The sequence below is a fragment of the Tetrao urogallus genome (assembly GCF_951394365.1).
Source record: "Tetrao urogallus genome assembly, chromosome: 2".
NCBI classification, from domain to species: domain Eukaryota; kingdom Metazoa; phylum Chordata; class Aves; order Galliformes; family Phasianidae; genus Tetrao; species Tetrao urogallus.
Window position 1 is genome coordinate 35654672 of NC_136814.1, and position 15694 is coordinate 35670365.

Below are 15694 nucleotides of genomic sequence, written 5' to 3' on the forward strand. Positions count from 1 at the left end.
ATCCTACATTTTTTTCTTCTATTTCTATATAGCATATACATGTGGTAAAATTTTCAAACCAGAAAAAATAACTCAGGTGCATGCAAAAATTTTTTATGTAAAAGCCAGCCTAGAAAATATCTGAAATTAAATGGAGTACTCACTTGCTTGGTCTTTGTTTTTGTAATGGTGTCCGAAATAGGTTTCTTCCTCTCTTTAACAGCTGTTTTAGAAAATAGTTCTTCAAATTCATGATAATCTATGGAAGGCTCTTCAATTTTTTCCCACACAAGTGAAGCACTAGAATCTCTAAAGTTAAGCAAAAGACCTATGTAGGGTAGTGTCAAACTAAAATCATAAATGGCTGATTGAAGAAAATAAGATAGCAGCAGTTTACAAGTTGTTGCCTAACTTCTACAAGCAGTATTTTGATAAGATATAATGTTCACTCTCCCCAATACCTCTTTTCTTTTTTCACACAGGAAATCTGTCAGACTTGTTTATACTTTCCACTTCACATACACAGGAATATAAATAGGTAATAAAATACACAGGCATGCACACAAAGAGAAGTAGAAACATACAGCTATCTGCAGATCACGTGTTTGACAGTGGCAAGAAGAAACTGAAGACAGAAGATGATCATCATTAAAAGGTAGAAGTAATAGTAGATAAATTGTCAGTACTCAGAGAGAAAGAAAAGATTAATAAGGAAACAGGTTTTTTATGACAAAGAATTATACTTTACAAACAAATGAAAATCATCAACAACCAAACCTGAGTATTTCAGTATCATATCAACTGATAAGAGCTATACAGCCATGCTACAAAAAACCAAAAACAACAAAAATAAACAAACAAACAACCCACCGCAACCTGTGGTTTGACTCTATGTGCTAGGTGTACAAAGTGAAAAAAGGTTTCTAGGTCACAAGACAAAGAAAAGAGAAGCATAAGAATTGTTCAGCATACATTCACCTGGAGGAAAGACAGTAGCAAAGTTCGTTCACTCCTGTTCAACAGAAAGATCAACACTATCTTGAAAGCTAAGTGGGAAAATCACAAGTACAATGCTAAAAATCCATTAATGGAAAAGACTTCTGACTGAGATATGATATGCAACTTCACGGGACAGCTGAAAATATTGCCCTAAATGAGCTTTCATGAATAAATAATATTACTCAGAGTTTGTGTGGTTATAAATGGAATAGACAGCCTATTTAAGTACTGAATTTGCTCTAAGTCTCTCATAAAGATCTGCATAGCAGTAAATAGATCTTTTTGCTCATAACACGATGCTATGAAGACAGCAAAAACACACTTCACAACTATATAACATACCTTTTACTGTGGAGCTGAATTCTTGTCCAATAAAGAGGCTTCATGGGTCGAGAAGGCTCTATCACATGCTTCCTGCTCCCTTTCTCTTGATTCATACCCATTGCAAATAAACCAGATGGTAATGGTGGAGGAAGAAATCCACCAACTTGTGGAACTGCTGTATAGGCACTGCCTTGAGCTTGTGGTGGAAGGGGTGCCGTTTCTCCAGGCAAAGGTGGTGGGGCTGCAGGTGGCACCCCCCACCCAGGTAGAGGAGGTGGTGGAGGAGGGCCTCCCACACCAGGTAGAGGAGGTGGCAGAGGAGGTGGTGGAGGAGGCGGGACTCCTGCACCAGGTAGAGGAGGTGGCGGAGGAGGCGGCAGGACTCCCGCACCAGGTAGAGGAGGTGGCGGAGGAGGGCCTCCCACACCAGGTAGAGGAGGTGGCAGAGGAGGTGGTGGAGGAGGCGGGACTCCTGCACCAGGTAGAGGAGGTGGCGGAGGAGGCGGCAGGACTCCCGCACCAGGTAGAGGAGGTGGCGGAGGAGGGCCTCCCACACCAGGTAGAGGAGGTGGCGGAGGAGGTGGTGGAGGAGGCGGGACTCCCGCACCAGGTAGAGGAGGTGGCGGAGGAGGCAGGACTCCCGCACCAGGTAGAGGAGGTGGCGGAGGTGGTTGTGGTAAAGGGGCAGCTGCACAAGGCAAGGGTGGTGGTGGTGGAGGAGGAAATGGTAGCATGGACCCTCCAGGCAGCGGTGGAGGAAGTGGTGGCACTCCTACTCCAGATAGAGTTGGTGCTGTGGGTGGAGGTGGTATTCCCAAGCAAGGCAGAGGAGAAGGTGGGGGAGGGATACCAGCTGCGGATAAAGGTGGTGGTAGTGGTGGAGGTGGCGGGATGCCCCCACCAGAAGGAGGGAGTGGGACTCCTGCTCCTGGCAGAGGCGGTGGTAGAGGGGGTGGAACTCCAGTACATGGGAAAGAGGGAGCTGGAGGCAACACTGGTATCTCCCCACTTAGCAAAGGAGGAGGAGGAGGAGGAGGAGGAGGAGGCGGCGGCGGCAGCAACTGCTGGGGTGCTATTGTTACACCGGGCAAAGAGTGGTCCAGTTGTGGCATTGCTGGGCCAGCAAAAGGCAGAGGGAGTCCTGAGCTAGGCAAGGGTGGTGGGAGTGGTACTCCTGCCATGGGCGTGGAAGCAGTGACAGAAGAGCCATGTTCCCCAGGTACAGGAGCAGCAAGTTCAGTGGCCGATAGCGATGAGGGGATGCTACATGTGGGCTCTGGGGGTAAAGAAAGGAAATGTTCACTACAAGTCACATTTGTAATACCTATCGATTGATGAGGAGCAGAAAATTCAGTCTCGCCTTCAAACGTAAGGGACAAATTAGCTTTGGGTCCTGGAAGAGGCGAATGTGAAGCAGTCTGTACTGATTGGCTTGCATCCAGGGGCACCGAGATTAACTTCGGTGACAGAATTAAGGAGATTTCAGAACAAAATGTAGGCTGTAATTCTAGAGCTGGCAATTTCTCAGATGGCTCTTCACCTTTGCCACTTTCCAAGTTCAGTGGTGAAGGGGGCAGTGGCAGTGCATTGGCTGAAGGCATTCTGTGTACTGAATAATCTTCTGTTGGTGACGTTTGTACAGATCTTGCTTGTGACACAGTTCTGGGCACAGCCTCTGTTTGAGGAGTCACACTACTGAATTCCCTGCAGGCAGCATGCACGTGCTCATTTTCCTGCTCCCTCTCTGTAGTCTGTACTTCTGTAGCAGGGAACTGTTTCTCTAGTTCTGCAATTTTAGTTCTCAGATCCTCAATAGTTTGCTCAAGCTGCTGGATGACACTGGCACGCTCCTCAGATTTCACTTCCAAATCATCCTTTAAGAGAAAAGGAACGTATAATAAACACAAACAAGATAATATTTGTTACTATTACATATAAAAGATTTTGACAAAGAATATTGGTATTCCAGAGCCTCAGAGTTGACAAGCCTTTAAAGACAAGTATCATTTTGAATAGATGTATCTTAGAGTGGAAGAAAACAGTTTAGGAAAATGACTTGCTTCAGTATAAAACTACCTTTATCAGCATGAGTGTGTTTCAACTCTCATTACAGTTGGCAAAAGCAAAATTCCAGAAACATCTCTCTCCCCCCTTATACCCTAACCAAGAAAACAATCAACAAGTGCTTTAAGTGTATTTGTACACATTGATACACACCTATTATGGGGGGAAGGGCACTGCAACACTTTAATTCTGTTATCTGGAAATATGCTAAGCATTTCTTCAAAGGGATGGAACTGCGCATAACAGACTCAAATACTTCCGACTGCTGGATTTCAATATATACACATTAATGGTAAAAATAATGAATGCAGAACATATTTAATGTTTACTTCTTAAAAGAAACTAATCTCAAAATGGAGAGTAATAATGCTTCTTTCCATTCAGGTGCTTCGGAAAGAAAGAAGACAAAATTAGGAGATAACTTTCCTCCCACCTAAAATTTGACTCTCTTCTGCCAAGCTACGAAATGTGAATGAGTGAAATTAGAAAAGCTTCTTGTCTGGAATGGTTACTCTCCAATTGACTGTTTTCACATTTTTAATCTCTTTTTCTCAAACATTTGATCCTGCCTTCAGTTCACTGAGTGGAGAAATGAGCCTTAAGTAGCACAGTAATTTTTATATTCTTAAGTATCAGAAAAAAACCTACTATATGCAATAGGTATGTGCTTTATCAAAAGGTACCAAAAGAAAAAGTCCCCAAACAGCTGGTGCTTATTCAGAAATGTTGAACAGTACATAGAACAGAAGTGATGCTGCAATACAAAGTCTTCAAGAATTTTTTTTCCTAGTTATATTCATTTACTCTTTCGTATTCTTTGCTGTTACTAGTTTTTAATTTGGGATATTAGTCACCAGCATCAGAACTTCAAGCATTTAGATTAAGTTTGTCACACAACAGCTTTTGCAAGTGGTTATGCCTAAACTGTTCAGTGCCTTTTTATGCTTTCATGAAAGCAAACTTCATGAGGAGACTGCAGGCTTATTTCACAGGGAATCTTTCAAATATTCAGATTTCACAGGTCTTGAAAAAGAAGCCTACAAATAAGCATACAATACCTGATTAACTAAATGCCTTGATTTGTTTCAGGAAGATGATGTTTTTAATCTCATCCTTTGATATACATATAAAAGCCAATATTCTTTCTGAAAAATGAAGTTGTAACTTCCAGATGGTGACTATTAATAAAATATATGCTCATTAATACTTACAAAGTTGTTTCTGCACAAAATTGTTTTTTAAACATAAGATTAGAAATTCATGTTTATCTTTGTTTTAGAACAGCTAGAAAACTATCTCAAAATTAAAAAGCACCAGCTTCTACGCTTAAATCAAATATGGTGCAATTTTGAATCTACTTCATCAAAACTAATTCTTCTATATTGTCTGAATGTTCTGGAATTGCAGTTTGATCTCAAAGTCATGTATTTCAACTTGTTCTCCCAACCAAACTTTGAATAGAAATGTAAAAACAGAGAACATAAAAAAGGATTTTTGATGAATAGTAAAGGAATTAACAGACATATTAACAAACGATATTATAACAAGAAAAAAAGGTTAAAGATATTTTCTTTACAGACTGCCATTTCTGTTAATAGCTTTGTGTTTGTAGTGATAACGGTTTCGTTGAAGAACTCCATTATAAAGGAAAAAGATGAATATCCTATTATCTCTGCATTTCATCTCGTCTTATCCCCAGTATCAGTCACCCACAAACACAGTATCAAGACCTATAAATTCTTTAAAAGACAACAATGCAAAGACAACAGAAATATACTACTAAGATTTCTAAGGCCACACAGTTGTTTTCAGTTGTTTGTGAAAAAAATTCAGTTTTTCCAGACTGTAACTCTCCTAATATCCAATTTTAAAACTGAAAGAACAATCTACCAAAAGCTACGCAACAGATATAGCTTTTCAATTCTAATTGAATTGGAAAATTTATTATTGCCATGAAAAAAACAACAACACTGAAGCCAGCAGGATTAAACACAACATTAAATGGTTCTGCAGAGATTTACCTTAATGATAGCTGATCTCAGAAGAGTTTACTGCATTAAAAACTGATTTATTTAGATTAGATTAAATTTATCAGAAGAAAAAGAGGTAGTCCTTGAATCCTAAAACGCAACATGAACTACAGGAAAAGCCTAGAAATCATGTTTTGCAGTAGATCATGGAAGTCTCTTCAAGAAAAGTGTTTTTGTTTGTTATTGTTTTTAAGAAGGCAGCCAAGTGGCATGGTTAAATAATTGAAGAGAAGAATCAAAAATGTTTTGATGAACTAAAGTGACTTTTGACTTCAAGCCCTAGCACCGCGTCTCAATGACAGGAGAAAAACTGTATTTCAATCTTCCTCACTTACTGTTACCTTGTTATGTAAGAATCACGATTACATCCACTTTCTCACATAAAAACACAAAAGACTTATATGAACATAGAAGATTTTGCTATGAATGATAACTGCAAACTGCATTGATCTCAAATTTATTTGGTTCAAAAACAGAACAAAATCTGTACTTATGCCTCCAGAATTATTCTAGATAGAGGATGTCCTCAGACTAGTTTCATTAAATTTCTGCCTTTCCTACAGCATTAAGTTTAAATTTTTTCTTGAAAGATTTTTTTTTTTTAAAATCCTGAGTTTTATCTAAGAAACATAATACACAGCACATTTCCACCAATAAGAAAGGAAATTTGAAGAACAGGCCAACCAAAACAAAACAAGCAATTTAATCAAAACAAACCAAAACAAGCAAACAAAAAAGCCATGAGTGATCAGAACTGAAAATTTGATCATTCATTAAGAAGAACAGGCAAGAGAAGATTTAATTTCTGGTATATACAAAAGATGGTAAAAAGCTGTTGATAAGAACCTGAATATCAAGTTAAAAAATGCACATCATAAAAGAAAGTTCATTTTTTTTTAATCCAAAGTACAATTCCACTGCAGAAACCTACGGGTTTTAAAAGCAATATGTGGGAACTCTGTCTTGCCTAGAGTTCTTACCCAGGACCCAGGTACTGTGGAACAGTCTTCTTTCTGTAAAGAAAGAAAGAAAGGTGGAAGCTTAAGCCTTTCTTTATCCAGATGAGCTGTGTGAAAGCTGCGAATAGGAAAAAAAAAAAAAAAAATCCACAAGTGTATGAGTATAGAATTTTGCTCAGCATTCCTCAAACAAGTTCTACACATTCCATATGCAATGTGTTGGCTAAATCTGGGACAGTTGCCCTAATTGTGCTTGTACTGTAATCATAGACTTGTGAGCTTGCAGTATCCAACAGATACTGCTTGCTGTGTAAAAGCTTCTATACTCCAATCTGCATGTGCACAAACAGCCTGTACATTACAGCCAACTCTTTCCAACCTCGTCATGTTTGCACATACATGCATCAGCAGAAAAGCTGATCTATGAGGATAAAACATGTCCATTGTCAAACATTTAAAATTTCAGATTACAGCTATCTCTTCTAATGAGTTGGATTTCTCAGATGAATGTTTGAAATAAAATTTCCAGGCAGGGAAACAACAACAACAAAAAAAAAACTTAGCGATAGCCTAAATGTATTTCTAAAAATCTCCTACTTGTACTGGAGAATGTATTTATTTTCTATCTCTATATATAGTTTCCAATATACACACATATATTGCATTCACTTATATGTTTTATGAACAGACGTAATGTACCTTTCTCTTCTGAAAATAAAGTGAATGGCAGTTCTTAATGGCATTTATGGAAAATTTAAAAAATAAAAACAATTTAGTTTTAGAAGATAACATCTTACACTATTACGAGCCCAGAAGTTACATCAATAATCTGATCATTTTCAGCAGTTTGTTGCAGTCATGCTATTTCTTCTACGTGAAATTCATACTTCTAAGACAGGATTTTAGATTTGTTTACCTTCTTTCCCTTTTTAATTTTTTTTATCCTTTTGTTTCTCTGAAATTAGTAATTCTGTTGCTACCTGGCTGCATTCACGCTCTTGAAATAGAAGCACATACATAAGCAAGACTAAGATGGCAAAACCGAAGATCTCTTAAGGTCTCCCAGTATGTCAGCACATGCTTCTAGTAGCATCCAGTTGTATAGAAGAATGTTCTTTCCAAGCAACCTTAAGGAAAGGAGATAAAACTCTAACAAAAATTCTCAGTGCTGCAGCTATTGCTAGAAGAGAAGTACTGATGGTCACTTGCATCCAAACAGCACAGAACCTGATTTTCATGTTTCACTTAATCCCCAAAACTCATTTGCAACATATTAGTTTTACAATTGCAGAAATTGGGCCAATAGCTGGCAAACATGCCAATGGCTTCAGGGAGAACCAGCGAAGGAGAATTGGTACTGGATGCTAGATTATTCCTCAGACTAGTAGATCGTATCTCATTTGAGAAGGTTTTTCTGTACTGAAGGTGTGTGTATGGGGACAAAGGGTGTATGTTTTCACAGTAGTTTAAAGCTACACTGCATGTTAAGTTATATTCTTCCACATTTTCCTACAGCCACAAGGAAACATGACACTCAGGCCCCAAATTAGGACTGAAGAAGCCAGCCCTAGAAAGTAAGTGAAGTGCACTACCCTGCCTGAAGTGATTAATTGTATTTGGCAGATGTGAGCTAATCTCCTACACGGAGACACAAGTGACATACTGCAACACCGGATTTCAGAAGCCTATGCTTTGCTGGCACTGGGGCTTTTCAGCTCTTCCTAAACTGATGAGCTAGGACAAGTCTATAGCCAGCTGAAAAGTTATCATATCCTATTACAGATGACAAAATAAACACTCAAATAAGGAATTACAGAAATAAAAAAAAATAATCAATAACTACCATAATTCAAATAGTTAAATAAGAAAATAGATTAAACAAAGAAAATGGACCCGCAACCAAAAACATGTTCATTACAAATGCCAACTTCCAAAATTAGAGTAAGAAAGCAGTTTTTTTTTTTAGAGGCAATTTCTTGAAGCATCTGTTCCCAAACAGTTGCCTGAATGCCTTCTCCTTGGGCTAAATACACTTCAGAGGATAAGAATCCATTTCTTTCCTTTTCTCATTTTTAGTCAGTAAACTGAAGATGCATCAAAGGTTGAAAACTTGCAGAGTTCTCCCTCTATGAAGTCATAAGACTTGTAGCTAAGCTGAAATATGACTGCATGTTATCCCTAAGTTCTACTATAACTGAAGCATCAAGAATTTTTGCTGACTGGAGATAAGATAAATCTTACACAACCACTGAACACCACCCTAGAAGAAATGCAGTGGTCCAGTGTAATAGCTGTCATCTATACTACATCAGGTCTGCACAAATAACTTCAAAAGAGCATACTCCATCTAATTTCATTTATTCCAAAAAATAGTTTAAGTGTTCAGTCACACACACCAGTGCAAAATAGGTGCATAACAAAGAACAGGAAAAACAACTTAAAAAAAAAAAAAAACAACAACAAAAAACCCACAGAGGTCTATTATTTTCAACATAACTTTATTATGCCTATTTCTGCTGTCTCTTCAGGTCTCTCCTGTTTATTAGAGGCTGCTATAATAGAACTAGCTGCCCTCAGATTTTTCAACAGCTGAAGAGAGAACTGAAACCTAGGCATCTATGCTATCAATCCAATTAGCAGCAGGTTCTTTAAGAGTCAACAACTTTAAAAGTGGGGATAAAATCTGTTGTGGATTTATTTTAACACAGAAAAAAAAAAAAAAAAAAAAAAAACAAGTGGTAGAAGAAAGGATGTGATTTTCCATGCTATTTTCAGAGTCTAAAAGTTTTTCTATATATCAGAGCTAACAAAACCAACCATCTCACTGGGTTAAAACAAATAAATCTGTTGTAACTTGAATTTTACTAAATTGGCATGCTATAGAAAGAAGCTGAACCTGTCTGGACTAGGCTTTTTTTTTTTTTTTTTTTTTCTTAAATAAAGTTTTTGGTTCATCTATAAATGGTTTGGCAACCTGGGTAGGTACTACTGTTTATTCTTACTCATTCTGTTATTTCTGTTCTCTTTATTTCCAGGAACTATGCTAGTTTTTATACTAGAAATAGAAAGTTAGGATTCTATTGCCCAAATGAGAATGTTAATATAACCTGAATTTGTGACTCCTCCAGTGTCTTTCTTTTCTTTTCCTGATAGTCCAATACTGGAGGAAAAAAAAAAAAAAACAACAATTTTTGCAGGTCAAGTTTGCCACGTCCTGATATGCAAATAACTGGAGTTTGATACTTCTACATAGTGCTTGACCTTTTTATACAAAAGCTTAGCCAGACCGCAAAATAGGAGATGTGTATATTGCTTTTGTTTCAGGCTTCAAACAGAATTAGCAGAGGAAAAAAAAAAAAACCAAAAAAACAAAAAACAGAAACCCTCAGCAAGAATAATTCTTCATAGAAAGGGATACATAGTCTTCACTGCCCTGAAATATGAGCCTGCTATGCACTAAAGAATAAGTCTGGGAAGATGGAGTCAAGAGTCTTCACAAATATATCCACGAATATGCTTAAGGTAGGGACTGGAATCCAGTCAGCTTCTCTATCTTTATAAAATTGGAAAGATTATTAAAAACAAAGATTTTTCATTTCAGATGAGAATACTAAATAAAATAAATCACAAAGCTGGTCTCCAATGATTTCATTATGTTTTGAGAGTTTAAGTAAAAAGATTTTGGTATGATGGATTTTAGAAAAAAAAATCTCTTAGAGTAATATGACTATTTGAAACAAAGCAAATAATTTAACATTTGAGAATGTGATCTTATCTGTAATTTTGGGTTTTGAATGTAACAATCAACAACTCCTCTAAAATGAAAAAAATATGTAAAAATATGTAAAATCTGCATTTTCTAAATAACTTTATCACAGAATCACAGAACTGTAGGGGTTGGAAGGGACCTCCAGAGATCATTGAGTCCAACCCCCCTGCCAAAACAGGTTCCCTACAGCAGGTCGCACAGGTAGGCATCCAGGCAGGTCTTGAACATCTCCAGAGAAGGAGACTCCACCACCTCCCTGGGCAGCCTGTTCCAGTGCTCCGTCACCTCACTGTAAAGAAGTTCTTGCGCACATTTGCGTGGAACTTCCTATGCTGCAGTTTCCAGCTGTTTCCCCTTGTCCTGTCTCCACTCACCACTGAAAAGAGTCCGGCCTCGCCATTCTGCCCCCCACACTTTAGATATACATACACCTGGATCAGGTCAATAAATTTATGCCTGTCATGCATTTGTTTACTCACTGCTCACTCAGAAATAACTATGTTCTGCTAGTATTTTACTAGCAATCTATAAAAGAGCAAGAGAGAAAGGCATACCATTGCTCAGAGTCACACACGCAGGAATACAAAAGGTAACTTCCTAAACAAGACCTACCCATTTCAGTCATTTATATTTTAGAAAGAATGAGAAACTTGCACATTGTAGCCAAGATTTTAAGTTCCACTTAAATTCACCACAAAATTCCACTTAAATAAATCAGTCTTTTTATCCCTGCTGTTTGTGATAGAAGTAAGGAAAGTCTGTAAATCTTTATCAACTTCAATTGTACAGAATTTGCAACCACACAGCTCAGGCAATATTTTTCCTGGAACTTTAAGGTTGGCGCTACTTTTCAAAGCAGTTAAATATAAAATAACAAAGAATTCTGTAGTTGTTTTTTTTTTTTTTCTTCCTTGTCCCCTCCCCCCCTCCCCCGCCAAGTATAAATCATAATCAAAATTGAAAATGCAGAATGATCATTATGCAAAATTATATTCTGTTCTACTGTATTCTCATAAAGTCTGCTTTGTAGAAACTGGATGAAACACCTGAACTTGTCCAGAAGTTTATTGAGAATTATTTTAATCAACATTCAGAAGAAAACTAGGATAACTTAAAATGAATCTACTTTCCTTATACCACATATTTTCAGCTGTTAAGCTGTTATAAAGTGTCACATCAGAAATGTAGCAATTAATCATAAAGAAAGTCTTCATCTTTCTACCACTGACTTGGCAAAGCAGAAAGTACACACTAACACTTATCACAGATCCATCCCTGGAGATGAACAAGTCCTAAGAAATGCGGCCAAACATCTATACTAGCTCTACTTGGGGAAAAGTGTTGGTGGGAGAGAGACTGAACATATTTCCTCCCTATGTCTATTCAGCCCTAAAATATTCTATGGCAGCTTTAATTGAAGTAGCTTGCCAAGTATCAAAAGGAAAAACAATAAAAAGCCTTTCAAATTTAAATGAGTGTATGGGCAAAGCATTTTATAATAAACATTAAGAACACAGATTAGAGTAAAACTACTTTTAGTCTCAGTAGGATCAGGAGGAAGAGTGCAAAAATGTGCTATTCTCTCTTCCCAAAGACCACATTTTGTTCTTAAAGAAGTAGTGGCTTCAAGCAAAACAGTGGAACCCTATCCAAGAATTGTTAAGTCTGGATTCAAAATATTAATATTTGTTCTGAAAATCAATTGCTTTTGTTTCCTACCACAAAGGCTTGATATATTAGTTTACATTTTCTATTTCTTTAAATGCAGAGCCTGTGATTTATATTCCATGAATGTTTAATAATTAAATAAAAAGGCACCTTTTTTTTTTTTTTTTTTTTAAATCCTTTCCAGCATTATGAATTAATAAAAAAGGTTCAGAAAAGATTCAGGCTAACAGTTATCTGCCTTCTAGCGGTCTTGGAGATTATACCAATCAAATGTGTTTACAATTCTGGATTAATAACAAACAATAACAGAAAAGAATCACCTTAACAATGACAGCACAGAGCTTTCTGAACATTCAATATTTCAGGACTGCTGTTATTTTTAGGATATGGTCTTATTAGCTTTAGGAGATACTCCAGTTACTTAAACCACAGCCAAATTTAAATACAGTAGATGTGGATACCTTTTACAGGCTAGCTTCTTAACTACCAGAAAGACACCATTTTCAGACCAATAAAATTGAACTCTCACCTGAGAATATTTTAAGGATTCCTCTGAGAATGATTTACCAGTACATTTCACGCTCCTTCAAAAATACTTAACTGCCATCTAGTGGCTGAGTAGGCAGACTTCTTTATGGTGTTTTTAAGGCTCTACTTATACAGTTCTACCGTTTCTCCTTGTGATCTCATTTTTCTTTCAGGGCCATTCTGACACTAGCAGAATCCAGTGCTTTAAATACATAGCTCAGCTAGAATAGAGAAGAACTCACACCCTCTTGTTAAATTATATTGGGATTTCAGCTTGGAGAGTAGAACAGTCATGCTCAGTCAAATATTTTAAAAGTTTGGTCTATTTATCTACTATTAAACAAACAAAAAAAAAATCTTAATGCTCATAAGGCTTTCTATAGCAGAAACAAAACCACCAGAGCATGTTTAAGCTGAAGAAAACATTCTGACATTAAGAAAAAGAGAAGAATCTCAAAATTGGAAACCTGCATAAAATCTGTGTTTCATGAACATTTAAAGACCAAATATACACGATTTCTGCTTATCACATCTGAGATTTAGCTTTGACAAAGATTAGACTCCTTTTTACTACCGAAGTAAAACATTCTGCACTTGCACATTTCCTATGGCTGTTCTTATATCCATAACTGAAGTATCTACCAGATTTCTATCATTTCTTGTGCCACAAGAAATTTGTTTTCTTTCTGTACATTTTTGATAAAGCATAATTTATTCATAAGGCTAACAAGGAAACACCTCCGTATGCTTACTTACTTGAAGCGAAGTTACCCCAAATTGTAACATTACATGTTGAATGGAAAATTAGAGTAAGTTGCTGCACCACACATATACAAACCTAGACAATGTTGGGAAAGATTAGATTTAAAAAGCTCTTAAGTTTTTCTCTAGCTTTTTTTGTTTTCTGTGATTTGGATATGCTGGCATGAAGTTGCAAGAATTTTAAATTGATGCTTGTTCTTAAAACAAAATACCGAACTATTTGAGAGAACACAGACTATAGCATTTACTTTGTAAAATTCAATGGGTAGATTTCATTATCATTCAATTCATACAGCAAACTTCTAAGAAGTTTCCTTCATTCAAACTTCTTTCTCAATAAGACCATTGCATCTTCTGAAAGTATGTATTTTTTTTTCCCCTCAAGAAAGAGCATGCAAATCAAAGCTGCATTTTAAAAAAAAGCCATAACATGGGAACTTTTCTCTTATTAGCATATAAACATTTTTTTCCTTTGGTTCCTACTGAACAGTTATTAGCCAGTCTCCTTCACAGCATCTTTGTCCAGATGAGAGCTTCATTACACAGAAATAAGAAAAATTCCCTATTAAAAAAAAAATCCTTAATTTATTTGTTATTGTAGAATCATTTCAGGCAAGTCTTCTTTGCCTCACCTCTATCTCTAAAAATAGCCTAATAATTATTTGTTGGTAGAAATTAAATGAGCCAGACAAAAACAAACAACTGAACTTGAAATGCTACAACATTAAGGTGGTTTTTTGGTTGGCAAATTCTTCCACGGGAAACGTAGTTTAAATACTCAATGCAAACTGTAATACAACCAAAATCAGATATGAGGCAGTAGACCAGACATCTTCAATGGAATGTAATTAATTACATTGAAATTCTAACCTTCAAATACACGTAATCATGGCTTGCTTTCTAAATTTCTGCTGAGTAAGCATTTATCACAGGTGATGTGATATAGTTCAGATACAGATGATCACAGAAATATAAAACGCTTTGGTAATAAGATGTGTAAAAGAAAAAGAAATTTAGGTGACTGTCAAACAGTACATAAGTTTTTCTGTGATGTCCCTGTGCTCAAGCTCAGCTTTTATGTGATTATTTAACAATTATAAGCTTTTATTTCCTGTCTGTTACGACTCTATCTAATATATAGAATAAAGTAAAATTGAGTTAAAACGTAGGGAAAATTGCAATGGTACCACAAAAGAGCAGGAGTGCAAAAGAGAGAATAACTTGGCTCCTGCATAAAAGTACAGCTGCCAAATTGAAGCTTCAAGTTTGAAGCTCAGGTTTCTAAATGAGAACATTCAGTTTTTCTCTTCTTTCTTCACTAAAGGACTTCCATCTAACAAAGATTTGTTTGTTTTGAGAAGACCGTGTAGACATTGTTGCTCTTCTCTGGCAATTCAAAACTAAGACTTGAAATTACTGCCATTTTATCTTATTTTTAACTCTACTCAACAAATCCTGCATTAAAAACAGGCATTCTCTTACAATCTCTTTTTTAAATTGTGACTTTTGTGAATAAGCTGTTTTTGACTGAAGAAGAGAAGTCTTACAACTTGAGGAAATTAGGCCAAAAAATACAAGATTGCGTCTAACGTCACAGACGGAAGGAAATATTCAAGATATATTAAAAAATCCCTTAGAACGGCAAGAAAATGCAGAATCTGGGAAGGGAGTATAGGGCAGGGGAGAAGGGGACAGCAAGGTGACATGCACTTTTACTTCAGAAGCCTTCTGCAGTAAATTTAATTAACAGAATTTTTATAAGCAACATAAATTGTCATGTTATGCTTGCATTTGTTTCTATGTCAATACCAACCACAGCAAATTATTTTTACCCAATGTGGAAAATTCTTTCTAAGGGAATGGTTAGGGTAGGGAGGAAATTTGAGAGAAACATAGTCGATCAGATTCAAGTTTTGTGCTAGGTCTCCCCTTCTTTGTTATCACCTACTTGGATAACAGCAGCCAATGCTTGCTTCCTTCAGAAATAAAACTTACAAACTAGATAAAGAATGAAATGATAGATCTCTAGAAGTAACATTTCATAGCATTACATCACATTTAACAAAAAGTACAAACTATAACAAGAAAGAATTGACTATAGTACATGATTTATCTCCAAACATGATATAAGACATTAGTTTTAACATTTTGCTCAGTAAACATTCTTTTTGTAATATATATAATATGTATGCACGTTGGATATTTTCAACTGCTTGGGACAATACAGAAACACTTTCATTTCACCCACGTACACTTTCTAATACTAAGGCTCTTCCACTCTGGTTTTTAATGTAAACCAAGGAGAAGACATAACACAGCAAAAAATTGACTTCTTGTCAATGAGGTGATCATGCATACAAAGTGCTTATTGCTGTTATTCACTGATGGCTAATAGTACAGAATGGAAGAAGTTTACATTATTGCTATAAGAAATGAATAGAGAACAAGAGGGATTTGCTAACACTAGCAAATGGAATAAAATAAATCAGACAAATAAATGACTGACGGAGGATAAAAAAAATGCACGGCACAAATATAATTTAAGCTTAAGATATTGCAATGTAGAATATTTTTGTGATATAATTATAACTAATGAGTTCTAGTCTTCAAGC

The 15694-nt window shown here is 36.4% G+C and overlaps 1 protein-coding gene across 1 annotated transcript in view; it reads right to left on the bottom strand.

The window, feature by feature from the left end:
• Nucleotides 1-15694, bottom strand: part of FMN2 (formin 2) — a gene marked incomplete at both ends in the record, with an annotated part of 139944 nt that overhangs the window by 94280 nt on the left and 29970 nt on the right. The window contains 3 exons of the mRNA XM_079532834.1: nt 144-288; nt 1321-3176; nt 6377-6409. Of these exons, the coding sequence (XP_079388960.1) occupies nt 144-288; nt 1321-3176; nt 6377-6409 (2034 nt within the window). The remainder of the gene's footprint in view (nt 1-143; nt 289-1320; nt 3177-6376; nt 6410-15694) is intronic.